General features: G+C 41.8%; 2 protein-coding genes across 2 annotated transcripts; both read left to right on the plus strand.

Annotated features, from left to right (window-relative positions):
- The first annotated feature begins 176 nt into the window (after window positions 1-176).
- On the plus strand, window positions 177-7,201 carry npepl1 (aminopeptidase like 1). The gene is made up of 12 exons (XM_020087077.2): window positions 177-520; window positions 2,220-2,405; window positions 2,565-2,735; window positions 2,854-2,943; window positions 3,046-3,127; window positions 3,407-3,549; window positions 4,219-4,296; window positions 4,393-4,493; window positions 4,691-4,814; window positions 5,017-5,193; window positions 5,445-5,555; window positions 6,958-7,201. The coding sequence occupies exons 1-12, from the start codon at window positions 371-373 to the stop codon at window positions 7,114-7,116; spliced, it is 1,572 nt and encodes a 523-aa protein (XP_019942636.2). The 5' UTR covers window positions 177-370; the 3' UTR covers window positions 7,117-7,201.
- A 1,121-nt stretch (window positions 7,202-8,322) lies between these two features.
- ctsz (cathepsin Z) lies at window positions 8,323-12,415 on the plus strand. The gene is made up of 6 exons (XM_020086622.2): window positions 8,323-8,675; window positions 9,586-9,749; window positions 9,936-10,115; window positions 10,207-10,357; window positions 10,821-10,983; window positions 11,655-12,415. Exons 1-6 carry the CDS (start codon window positions 8,548-8,550, stop codon window positions 11,778-11,780), a joined length of 912 nt encoding a protein of 303 aa, XP_019942181.1. The 5' UTR covers window positions 8,323-8,547; the 3' UTR covers window positions 11,781-12,415.
- The last annotated feature ends 87 nt before the right edge of the window (window positions 12,416-12,502 follow it).

The raw sequence follows: 12,502 nt of genomic DNA on the forward strand, positions 1-12,502 counted from the left end.
AAATTCAAGATTCATCTAAAATCATCTGGAAGTTTTCATGAAATCCATCATAATTGTATTATACAGCACATATAGCCTGCTTTATTCTATTTATTTATTTCGTCTCATTAAAGACATATTTCTATGACTATTGTTAAGATTTAAATATCATGCAGCTCTCCTTTCTGGTCTTCGTGTAGTACTGCCTGCTCACTGATAGAGGTCACTGTGGGCCGCGCGTTACTGACAGCCTCTATAAATTCAAGTGTAGAAGAACAGTTTGCTCCTCTCCCGGTCGCCGGTCCGGTTTCCACAGAGAAGTGCAGCGGTCCGTCCACTTTCACCGTGTCCGTGCCCGTCACACCGCCTCTCCCTGTGGCAGGTCACAAACATGGCGAACGTGGTGCTGGAGTTCAAGGCTTCGGCCGGAGACTCGGAGCCGCAGAGCCGCCCGGTCCTCATCGTCGGGCAGCAGAACAACCTGCAGCAGATCAACTGGAGCCAACTGAAGGGGAAGCTCCAGCCGGTCGTTAGCAAAGAGGTAACGCGTTGACTCACGCTGGGAAGTGACAGCTAGCAGGGGCTAACGCTGCTAGGTTAGCTAAATGAATGTAATGCTAACGTCATTGTGTACGAGTAGCTCATTCTAACTAGCATCACGACTAGCTAACCGGTTAGGTTACTCGTTAGCTAGAACAACACGGCAGCTAACTGCGTTGTTAGAGGACGATTTGTTCTTATTAATCGGTGGAAATTTGAGTATAACGAAAATAACGTTGAATGAAGCCACATGTACAGTGTATGAGCTTTAAGTGATTTATCATCGTAACACCTAATTGACACAGTTGACTATATTTGACCGGATCAACGATTTTAAAGGGTTTTTTTCTCTAACTTTGTCAAAAAACAGCAAACACTAAAAACAGACAGCCACCACGATCGCTATAGTGATGAAGAGTCTGCAGCCTGGCTTCGTGTACAGAGTACATTGTGTTCTTGATGCACAGTGACAGCTCTACAGTGGCCCGACCCAGACATAAATACTCTGATCTCCCTTTTGTTTCTCATGGGGCTGTGAGTGAGTCGTGCAAAGTCCTCAGAAGTGGTTGTGTAACATGCAGTCTATAAAGAGAGACTGGTGAGGTCAAGGATTGGATCAGTCAGTGTCAGAGCTGCTCAGGATCCTCTGACAATGATTGTCCAACACGATCATCCCTCTGCTGCCTACAGTGCCCTGATCTTGTGGTGATCACTGAGTTTTATCATACTGAAGCTGGGTGAATGTGGGGGGCCTGTCATTTAGAAGAAGATTTACAAAACTCCTGTCATCTCTAATTTTACATATTGTTGGCTTTCCACATGGTTTTCTTGTGTCCAGACACACACAAACACAAATACCCCACTGCTTTTTTTCATCCAAATCTGCAGGAATCCTGTATTAATCAGAAAAACAGAATTGACCCTCGGTGGAAAATTCCATTTAATTGTCACTCCAGCCATGAATAGGGTATGAAATGAAAAGGTTGTAAAAAAAACTGCAATAGGATGTATAAAAAGGAAGCTGAATAAGAATATACATATGAAAATACATTATATACAAAAATGTATATTCAACAGAAGGTAACTCTCACATAAATGAAGATATAATGTGCTGACAGGCTGATGTGCCACAAGCAGGAATGACTTCCTGTGATGCTTTTTGGTGCATCTCTGTGGAACAAGTCTTCTACTGAATGGACGCCTGTGCTTAGCCATCACATCATGGGGTTGGTGGGACACATTGTCCAAGATAGTCACTTGGTAACTTGGACAGCATCCTCCGTTCTGACAGTCAGAGTCCAGCTCCACCCCACAACATCACAAAAATCTCACATGTGATGGTGACTCCATCGTAAACTTTGTCCAGGATGACGGGCAGTGAAGTAGTTGTAGTCTAATTGGCTTCTCCTCAACATAAGATCATATACAATCAATTCTTGCACTTCAGGAAGTTATAGATATCGATGAGGGCAACAGATCCCACACTCAGACTCTGCTCTTTGGATGGTAATGGTGTCAATACAGTGAGTGCAAGTGATTCACATTGTGCAGGATTTTATGATATATATAGATATAGATCTATATATATATATCCCTCCTTCCTTTTCCCTGCAGGATTTTAATGCGAGCACAAAAAATTACACTAAGCTGTTGTGTCTCTACAATCAACCTAACATGTCAGTTCTGTCATGTTTTCTCAGATCTGGCAGGCAGCTCTCAATGCTTTGAACCCAAACCCAACAGACAGCTGCCCCCTGTACCTTAACCATGCTGCGGTGGCTGCCCTCCCTTCGCGGGTCAGCAGACATAACAGCCCATCTTCTGCCTACTTTCTGTCCCGTCTGGTCCGTTCCTGCATGCCTGGAGGGAACACTCGCTGCATCGTGGTTAGTATCTTCATTTAAATGTTATTTGTTCTGCCCTGTCATCTAATAGTTAATTGATCTTTGCTGGGGGAGATTTCTCTCTTTCTGTTTCAACACTGGGTCGTCCAGTGGAACGACAGTTTTGTGACTGAGTGGCTGATATGATTCTTTCCTCTCCAGATGGTTTGCGAGCGTTCAGATGTGTTTGCATCTTCTTGTGCCATCGCTCGGGCCTTCCCCATCTTCTCTCGTCGCTCCTCATCCTCACGCAGGGCTGAGAAAAAGCATGTCACTGTGGAGTTTGTGATTGTTGGACAAGAGAGCAGTCCCCTGGGTGTCGCAGAACTTGAGGTAATGCCCCAATTGTTTTTTGTTTTTTTGGGGGGTCATTTTCTAATTAAATTTACAAAGCATTTCAGACCCAAACATTCTACTGTATCCTATATCCTAAGACTCTTCTTATGTTTAGTGTCTCTCCAATGCTGCTGATGGAGTGCGCCTGGCAGCTCGCATTGTGGACGCACCATGCAATGAGATGAATACAGATCACTTCTTGGATGTAAGTGAAAGAATTTCTGTTTTGTTAACTTAACTACAGGAATATAATATTTTATTGTATTTTACTGTGGACCTCTGTTACATATATTAATTACTGTTTTAGGAAATAAAGGCTGTGGGAACTGAACTTGGAATCACTCCAGTTATCATCCGTGGAGAGGAATTGAAACTAAAAGGGTTCGGAGGTATGTGTGTGTCTCTTCATGTCTGTAATGTGCTTATATCTTGACAGCTCAACTGTTATAGAAGCCTGTTTACACTATTTTGCTGAGAAAATATCGTGTACATCTTATTTTAAATAATCAATAATAAGTGTTGTTTAAGATTTTATCAGTATTTAGTCATTATTTTTACATACTAAGTCATTTTGACATGCATCTGTGCTCATATTAGATTTGTTATTATTTGTGTGATTATTGGTAGTTCAGATTATTTATGTGTTTGTTTTCCTTTTACACTGTCAGGTATCTATGGAGTTGGAAAGGCAGCGGAGCATCCTCCTGCATTAGCAGTCCTGAGCCACACACCAGATGGTGCGACCCAGACCATTGCATGGGTGGGGAAGGGCATCGTGTATGACACTGGTGGACTCAGCATCAAGGGAAAGGTACTCCTAGTTTTCCCCTGGAGATGTGATAGTATCTGTTGTACATCATGAAAAAAAATCTAGTTCAATTGTTTAAACATAAATATCTCAAGAGCTGTTTTCACCATCTGCTGGAAGAGTATCTTACCATAGCAGTTATAAAAATCTGTTTTGACTGTAGATATGTGATAATTCTTTGTGATTTCTCAATTTAAATATGACATCTATGGAGCAGGAGAATCTTATCCACCTCTAACACCTTGCTGCAGATGAGCAGCCTGTTCTTTGTGTGCAGATGAGCCCAAAAAAAACTTTACATGCATACGACTAATGTATGATTGAGGGTTTCGCATGTCTTGGTTCCCGCTCTCGCACCTGACTGCTTGCTGCATTTATTCACAAGAATTAATTTGATCAAATTGTAAACTTTATTTTTCCAGATGGTAGAGTGTTGTAACACACTGTGATCTCAGTGATCCTATCACCTGATTGACACCCCTGACCCTCAAGTTTTAAGCAGATTCTCAATAATCCCTTCACATGTAGTTGCAGTTGAGGGCACCAGTTTACAGTAGTGACATATGCAAGTATAAAAATTAGCTCTTATTCTTCAGTTACATGGTGCAGCAACATCAGATATCTAATTCATTGCATGTTCCATCAGATTGAATATGTTTTCCTTGTTTGTAGACCACAATGCCAGGAATGAAGAGAGACTGTGGTGGAGCTGCTGCTATTTTAGGAGCTTTTAGAGCTACTATTAAACAGGTGAGGTGACATTTTTTTCTGATTATTCCAAAGCTGTCCTCTATAATACTCTATAATGTTTTTTTTGTTGTTTAATCCCCCTTCTTTTTGCTGCAGGGCTTTAAGGATAACCTCCATGCAGTGTTTTGCCTTGCAGAGAACTCAGTTGGCCCCACAGCCACACGACCTGATGATATCCACACTCTCTACTCTGGAAAGTGAGGCCTGACTTCTTTTATCGTTTCATCTCCTTGGAGTTTCATTTGATTTCTAAAGTGTCCATTTTATGATTTGATTTGCTCTGTGTTACCTCTCCCATCATGGTGTGATTGCACTCTGTGTCTTTTTACAAGTCAAATCAACAGGAATGAACTCAAACAATGTTTAACTGTCATTCATCTGTTTCATCCACAAGGACAGTGGAGATCAACAACACTGATGCAGAGGGCAGGCTGGTGCTGGCTGATGGGGTGGTGTATGCCAGCAAAGACCTGTCAGCTGATATTATTCTGGATATGGCTACTCTGACGGGGGCACAGGTCAGTGACCACCGCAGTGACTGATGTTAAACCTTCCATAGCAACTATGTACTGGAGGATCTTAAACTTCTACAATAAAAGATGAGATGATAAACTTATTTTTCAGCAACACTGCCCCTGAATAGAGCAGAGCCAACAATGAACTTAGCCTTCAGACAGGTTTTGTCTTTGTTTCCTTAACCTTTTTGTTGTTGTTGTTCAGGGGATCTCCACAGGTAAGCACCATGCAGCTGTGATGACAAACAGCGAGCAATGGGAGGTTGCGTGTGTGCGTGCAGGACGCAGCAGCGGAGATCTCGCTCACCCTCTGGTTTACTGCCCCGAGCTGCACTTCAGCGAGTTCACCTCTGCCATGGCTGACATGAAGAACTCAGTGGCAGTAAGTGACCAATCCATCATCCACCCAGAAGACATGAGAAAACACATGGATATCTTGCATTGCATAGTTTAAGAGACATAATAATTATAGCTTTTCTTGACGCATGTTTTTTTCTGATTCTAAGATCAAAACTAATTGATTCATATCAAGTAGTATTTATTTGTCTGGGATGTTTTAATGTGATGTTATTTAAGTTTTTTGTTTTTTTTAATGAAGTTGCTGAGGTTTGTTGTTTTTTTGTGTTTTGACAGGATCGTGAGAACGCACAGAGTTCCTGTGCCGGCCTCTTTATTGGCTCCCACTTGGGCTTTGATTGGTCCGGCATCTGGGTCCATGTTGACATCGCCTCTCCTGTTCACGCTGTGAGTACCTGAAGTTCTGATGTGCTAATCATAAGTGATGATCATAACTCTGTGCAGTAGCCCATTATTAGGTGTGGGCATCAGACACAAAAGGCACATGTCATTACAAATCACACAAACTGTTATACAAGTTGTGCAACTCTTGCGTCAGAAATAAATCTTGCTCTGACCATGTCTTCCTGTAGCTGCTGACTTTCTGCACTGTGCAGCCATGACTTTACAAGAAAAAGACATGGACCTCTACATGTTGAATTGTTATTCAAGAAATGCAAAATGTTATATAACCTTTCTCAAATAGTAATGTAGACTTCTCAATGTCTGTATACAGTGTAGCTGTGGTTTTGAGGTTAGCAGTAACTACCACCAGAGACTCAGGAGCCTGAAAGAAGCAAGTCAGCAGAATGTTTAAGAAAGTTGCAATGGACGGTTTATGAATCATGACTTATGCATCATCACTGACTGGTAAAGAGAACAGTTTTGCATCGAAAACAGTTAAAGCATGGAAAGTGATGTATATGCTTTTTGATTATGTAATGATCAGTGTTGATATTATGGCAGTGGTTACGAACAAATCGAGAAGAGGAAAAATACGTTTGATTCGTAGTGACACTGTAGAGGCTCAGAGGACGTCAGCTGAGGAGGAGGACCTTCATATGTGGCCCAGGACAGATTTGCATTCACACTACTAAAAGAATGTGGACACATGTGGCCAAGACCACCTCTGAGTGCGTTCACACCTGTACTTAGAGCTGTCCGCTTGTGATATGATCACAAAAACCACATGTTAATACCAGGTGTGTACAGGCCTATATTGTCAATAGGTCAGTTGTACACACTGTCCTATCTTTAGGCCTTGTAAAGACCAAGTAAGTTGATGAACAGAATGTTTGTGCTGCATATGGTTTTCAGGTTGTACAGGGAGAGGTTGAGCCAGGTCTATTGTAGAAACACAGACGTCCTCTTAAGAAGTTGTTCTCTGCTGACACTCACTTTGTCCATTATGAACCCAGATGTACTCCAGGGTGCTGCGTTTGAAGGAAGTCTGACAAGATATCTACGTCGACATTATGTATACTTCAAATGCAACAGCTTTCTATAACTTCTGTGCATGTGTGCCACTGTTGTACCACTCTTCATTTCAAGAAGTCGGATGCTCTGGTCTTGTGATTCAGCTTATAAAAAATATGGCTCATCACTTTTACTGCTTTACAACCCCAGAGTGTATCTTTAACTCCGTCTTTTCTCAAACAAGGATTTAATAGTGGACTAAACTGTAGATACATTTATCAGCATCATCGGGTTTCACAACTTTACATTAACTGGTAATTACAGGGTAGCTTTACAGTAATGATACTGGATATTGTGATCTGATCCTCGTTTTTGTTTTATTTTGTCTGTGCAGGGGGAGCGTGCCACAGGATTCGGCGTCGCTCTGCTCATGGCCCTCTTCGGTCAGGCATCAGATGACTCCATACTGAACCACATCTCTCCTCTGGGCGCAGCCACCAACATGTCTGAAGACCCGATGGAGCGTGACTGCAAAAGACGAAGACTGGTGTAGAACACACCAAACGGTTCACTCCCTGAAACCCAAATGTTCGAATCAAATGCTCCTCCAGTTACAGAAAATAAACATTTAAAACTGATTCAAATGTGTTTGATTAAATTTGGCTGAATGAAACGGATAATCATCAATAAATCAGATGTGTCATACATGATAAGAAAACACAGTCCATCATACTCCTTGATGCTGCTCTTTTCTGCACTGAACGCCTCCACAGCTTCTCCATTTTTCAGTTGCTTTGAAGAAGATGCATTGATTCTCATGTGATCTGAAAAAAGTAGGTAGTTTACATTTATGACTGATTCATTCTGATGACTGGCAATTTATTTTTTTCTGTCATTCTTGTTTAACAGTTAATGATTTTACCACCTCAAACAACTTTTGTTTTCAAATATCCACCTCATCAGCAGGTATCGCTGTCAGTTGACACTATATGCAAATTTAGGGTTATGCCATTTACTTTGTCTAAGACATTGTGAAAAATACTGTTTCCTGGTCAGTAAAGCTGGAAATTTCTGTTTTTTGTTAAACACAGCACTTTGTAATTTCCCTGTGAACAGTTGCGTGATCTCTGGACCAAAATGAAGGATTGAGTGCTTACTGCAGTTTTTAACAGTTGTGCCACATTAGTCATTTACCCTGAATGCTTCGTCAGCACAAAAAACACATACAAGATGTCAACCAAGTATTTTACAGATTCCAGCGGAAATGTGATTTTCTTTTTTCCACCCTTGTCAATAAAGGAAGTGCCATCTGACTTGTGTCAGAGTGTTTAATGTAAAATACCTTCAAACTTAAACAGAAACTTCTCTTTACACTAAGAAATCTTGTTAAATCTTCCTGAAGAAAAACAAATTTTGTCCAATTTTGAGTTTTAAGAACTAGAATTAATGTCACACTTACACAAAACACTAAAATGACAATTGCATGTCATTCACATATCAAACTATGGATGTTCCTTTACCTAAACTATTAGTCACAAATTTCACTCTATAGGTCTTGGGTGCTTAAGTCATGTAACATGATAGTTCATTCAAAAGCACTAGCTCTACTTTGAGACCTTAAATAATGCAGTGATACTGAGACTTTGAGGCTCATTCACAGTGATGAAATTGTTACCAGTAAAATCAGATAAACAAGTGTGTATTTTATTAGAATCACTATAATGAAGGGATTTAGATTGTTTTTGTTTTCTGGTCCACACTCCGGAGCAGCAGGTGGCGGTAGTGCAGCTATAAGCTGGATGCCACCGGCCCTAAATCAAAAAGAACAAGGTAGATAATAAGCGGAGGCAGCAGCGGTAGTTCTCTACAGTGTAGTTGAGTCTGTCTCCTCCTCCGGCTTCTCCCTGCACCTCCCTGCAGCTCCCTGCACCTCCCTGCTGTCTGACGCCGCTTCACTGACTCCTCCAGCCGCCGCTCGGTTCAGATGGCCCGCAGAGCCGCCGTAGTGGTGCTGGTGTCCGCGGTGGTGTCCGCTGTGTCCGCCGGGGTGTTCTTCAGCCAGAAGCAGCCCTGCTTCGTCCGCTCAGCCAGGAGACAGGACTTCGGACTCAGGTCAGTTCAAACTCAGAGACACTTAAAGTAACAGATCGTGGTGAGTTGTGTCATCCAGGTTAATGTGGTTAATGTCCTGCAGCCAAGTTTCCTCCGAACTGTGAAGACTTTAAGAAAACAATTATGAGCAACAGCTAACTCCAACCTCAAGGAGGACTAGCGATACGTCCCCTGTGCTGTTTAAAAACAGTGTTTCATTATATTAACAGTGGTAGATAAATAATCCGTGTGGTCAGAGATTAGAGATTGTTTCTAGAGGTTCCGTTCTTTACTCTGCACCAGTCACGAGGTTTGGTTGATCACACGTTGAGGACGTGAACTCCCAGAAATGTGACGAAAGACCTGACTTGAGTCTTCTGTTTGTCTCTTAGTGTGTCCCATCACAGTCTTGATCAGAGACGTGAGTGTGTTTTACAGTTCAACTAAACTTTTCAAGGTTGTATATGGACGCTGGAAAGTTTTTTTTTTTTCCAAGAAAGGTGATGAAACAGAAGAGTGAGAGATCTTAACCTACTGTAGCTGAGAACACAAAGTGTGATTTGTCCTAATGAAATCAAATACAGACTTCACAAGATCAGATCGCTTCGCAGTTGGATGTTTTCAGTGTGGGTTAATCTGTCTGTGATTTTCTTAAAGTCATGTGATTAAAGATAAGATAAGAAGTCCTTTATTAGTCCCACAATGGGAACATGAGCATAATCATTTTTGCAGAATTAAATGACCATCAGAGCTCAGGTCCATCTTCCAAACCTTCGACCAATAAAGACATTCATTTTCCAATGATCTAAAACAGAGAAATACAGCTGATGATCTTGATTGAAAACTTAGAAGCTGCAGCATATTCAGCAGTTATCACTTATTAACGATATGAATGAGTAATAAACGTGTCTAATGACCTGTCTCTCCACAGGACCTCTCCTCAACCTCATGAGTATTTAAACGTTTCCGATCTGCCCAAGTCGTGGGACTGGAGGAACATCAATGGTGTAAACTATGCCAGCACGACCCGCAACCAGCACATTCCCCAGTACTGTGGCTCCTGCTGGGCTCATGGCAGCACCAGTGCCATGGCAGGTATGATTCATGACAAATTGCCCTCTGGAGACTCAGTGTGTATTAACAGCTCCTCACATGAATTCTCTCAAATATTTGAATATAGTCATCAACGTTCAACTTCCTTGCAGAGAAGGAACTTAACAGAAACAGGTAGTCATGTTTTTTCCTTTCTCATTTGAAGTTCTTTGATTTCTCTCTGTCCAGACCGCATCAACATTAAGCGGAAAGCAGCGTGGCCGTCTGCCTACCTCTCTGTCCAGCATGTGATCGACTGCGGTGATGCCGGCTCTTGCCACGGGGGCGATCACTCCGGTGTTTGGGAATACGCGAGCAAACACGGGATCCCAGACGAGACCTGCAATAATTACCAGGCTATAGACCAGAGTGAGTGTCCTGCAAAAAACAAAGAAGTGATTACATACGATCACGAAGACTGTGAGTCTGAGCTCTGCGTGCTGTCTGTCCCCCTCTATAGAATGTAAGCCCTTCAATGAATGTGGCACGTGCACCACCTTTGATGTGTGCAACGTAGTGAAGAACTACACTCTGTGGAAAGTGGGCGATTATGGATCTATCAGCGGGAGAGAGAAGATGATGGCAGAGATCTACGCTCGAGGACCAATCAGGTTTGCTATGTGCTTCTCTCAGCAGAACAATAGTTACATCAGGATGATTTTTATGCGTCTTTATCTCTCTTAGAAATCACGGAATCTGCGTCTGTCTGCATGAGGAACTCATATCGCTGTGATTTAGACACGTGATGCGTTCAAAATCAATAAACTTTAAGTAAACAGATGACCAGCGCTCTGTAGCCTCCCACATTCATACAGACAGAAACAATAGAAAGATTTTCAGTTTGCTTTTGATTAGATAATTGTAACAGAGAAGTAAGAAGTTTGCATCAAGAAGCCTTTTTACAGCCATGCAGCTCCACAAAGGAGTGGAAAGAATAAAGGAATGAGTAGAATTCAGCTGAATGCCAAGTTTAGCCTGACATAGACATATCCAGACCTTACCATACTGTTTTCAGTCATTGTTTCACCTTCACCCAGAGTGAGGATGTGACCTGTGGTGTTTTGTGTTCTCCAGCTGTGGGATTATGGCCACAGAGAAGCTGGACGCATACACAGGAGGTCTCTACTCTGAATACAAGGAGTTTCCTGGTATCAACCACATCGTGTCGGTGGCAGGATGGGGAGTGGAGAACGACGTTGAATATTGGGTTGTGCGCAACTCCTGGGGAGAGCCGTGGGTAAGTGGTCATCAAACAGAGGATTTCATGCAGTGAAAGAAGGAGTGGTTGTCAGATCGATGGTGGAAATAAAAGACTGTTTTTCTGAAAGTGGACTTTCAGCAGATCTATGTCTGCAGGATTTTCTAGTTCTTTTCATTGTTTTCAAAATGTGTCACTTGAAAGCCCCTGAAAACCTGATACAGATTTTATTTTCCCTAATGACTAACACTGCTGGACTAGATTTGACCAACAGCGATGGTTTCCTGGCAACATTAGCAAATAGCCTCTGCCATAAGTTTTCTAGTTTTGCTTTTACTATTTGAAACCAGTGACCAGAAGAAAAGTCACAGACAGAAATCTCTCCAGAAACAATCTGAACTGTTGCAACTTTAAGAAAATGAAACTGTCAGTGAAGGTGAATATTGGGTTTTACCAAGTTGTTCATTTTCGTTCTGAATGCTGTGGAGTCCAGTGTCATACTCAAGTAATTTAACAACAAAAGTCAAACATTTTCGAGAACAATTTGATGAGAAAGAAGTCATATGACGTGAATAAGAATAGTGTTAAAAGTTACGTAAAATGCCCATCACACTTTTTTAAAGACCCAGGTGACATGTTCAGTTCCCTGTTGCACGTTTGACGACAGTTTATCAATCATCGGAATGATTATCTAATTAATTTGTCTTCAGGGGGAGAAGGGCTGGCTCAGGATCGTGACCAGTGCCTACAAGGGAGGAAGTGGCAGCACCTACAACCTGGCGTTGGAGGAAGACTGCATGTACGGGGACCCAATTGTACCGAAAGGCACCCTCTAGAGGAGATCGGCGGCCACAGTGTCATCGGAAGTCTCACCGCACACGCTCATAATGTCTTCCTGTCTCAGGCAGGGGAAGGAGGATTTTTTATGTAAAAGCTTGACAAGGGAAATTCACAGATTTTTAAAGAGATCTTATCTGCAGCTGAATATTAGAGCTCAACGCTGATTCATTTTTTTTATCACAGTGACGTGCAGACTTTTTAACAGTCTGAAACTTTTAAATCGAGGGGGAGGTGCAACTAATCTCTGCGCTTTAGAAACATTCAGCCACTGCAGCTATGTTTAATTGCTGTTAGAGGATGAATAAATTCAGTTTACAATATTTAAAATCATATACACAAAGCAGGTTTTTCAATTTTTGCTTTCAAATGCAAAGTGACTCAGCCAAAGTACACGGGTGTTTCCCAGCACAGCTCTGACACTGAATGTTTCCAGTGCCTGATGTTACTGTATCGTCAAGATTGTATTACAAGCTGACACAGGAGTGCACAAAAATCATTTCAACATGTGCCTTACATGCAGTCAGTGTAGAGATCAAAATGATGTAATTTTCTGTTTGCTTGCCTGCTGAACAATCTACACATCACATGTACAAAACAAATCTATGCCAATAAACACAACATTTTAAAATAATGCCCCACTTTGTTATTGGTCCATTAGCCATAGGCTATATGCCCAGCTACAGGTTTTTAAAAATGGCTTAAATAAAATAGTTGAATT

This window comes from Paralichthys olivaceus, chromosome 2 (assembly GCF_024713975.1).
Source record: "Paralichthys olivaceus isolate ysfri-2021 chromosome 2, ASM2471397v2, whole genome shotgun sequence".
Lineage (NCBI taxonomy): Eukaryota > Metazoa > Chordata > Actinopteri > Pleuronectiformes > Paralichthyidae > Paralichthys > Paralichthys olivaceus.

Excerpts from the sequence above, each read along its gene's own strand:
- npepl1 (XM_020087077.2), top strand. The coding sequence starts at position 371 with ATGGCGAACGTGGTGCTGGAGTTCAAGGCTTCGGCCGGAGACTCGGAG. Across the intron at positions 521-2,219 it reads AGCCGGTCGTTAGCAAAGAG|ATCTGGCAGGCAGCTCTCAA; the intron begins GTAACGCGTTGA and ends ATGTTTTCTCAG. Across the intron at positions 2,736-2,853 it reads TGGGTGTCGCAGAACTTGAG|TGTCTCTCCAATGCTGCTGA; the intron begins GTAATGCCCCAA and ends TCTTATGTTTAG.
- ctsz (XM_020086622.2), top strand. The coding sequence starts at position 8,548 with ATGGCCCGCAGAGCCGCCGTAGTGGTGCTGGTGTCCGCGGTGGTGTCC. Across the intron at positions 8,676-9,585 it reads AGACAGGACTTCGGACTCAG|GACCTCTCCTCAACCTCATG; the intron begins GTCAGTTCAAAC and ends GTCTCTCCACAG. Across the intron at positions 10,358-10,820 it reads TACGCTCGAGGACCAATCAG|CTGTGGGATTATGGCCACAG; the intron begins GTTTGCTATGTG and ends TGTGTTCTCCAG.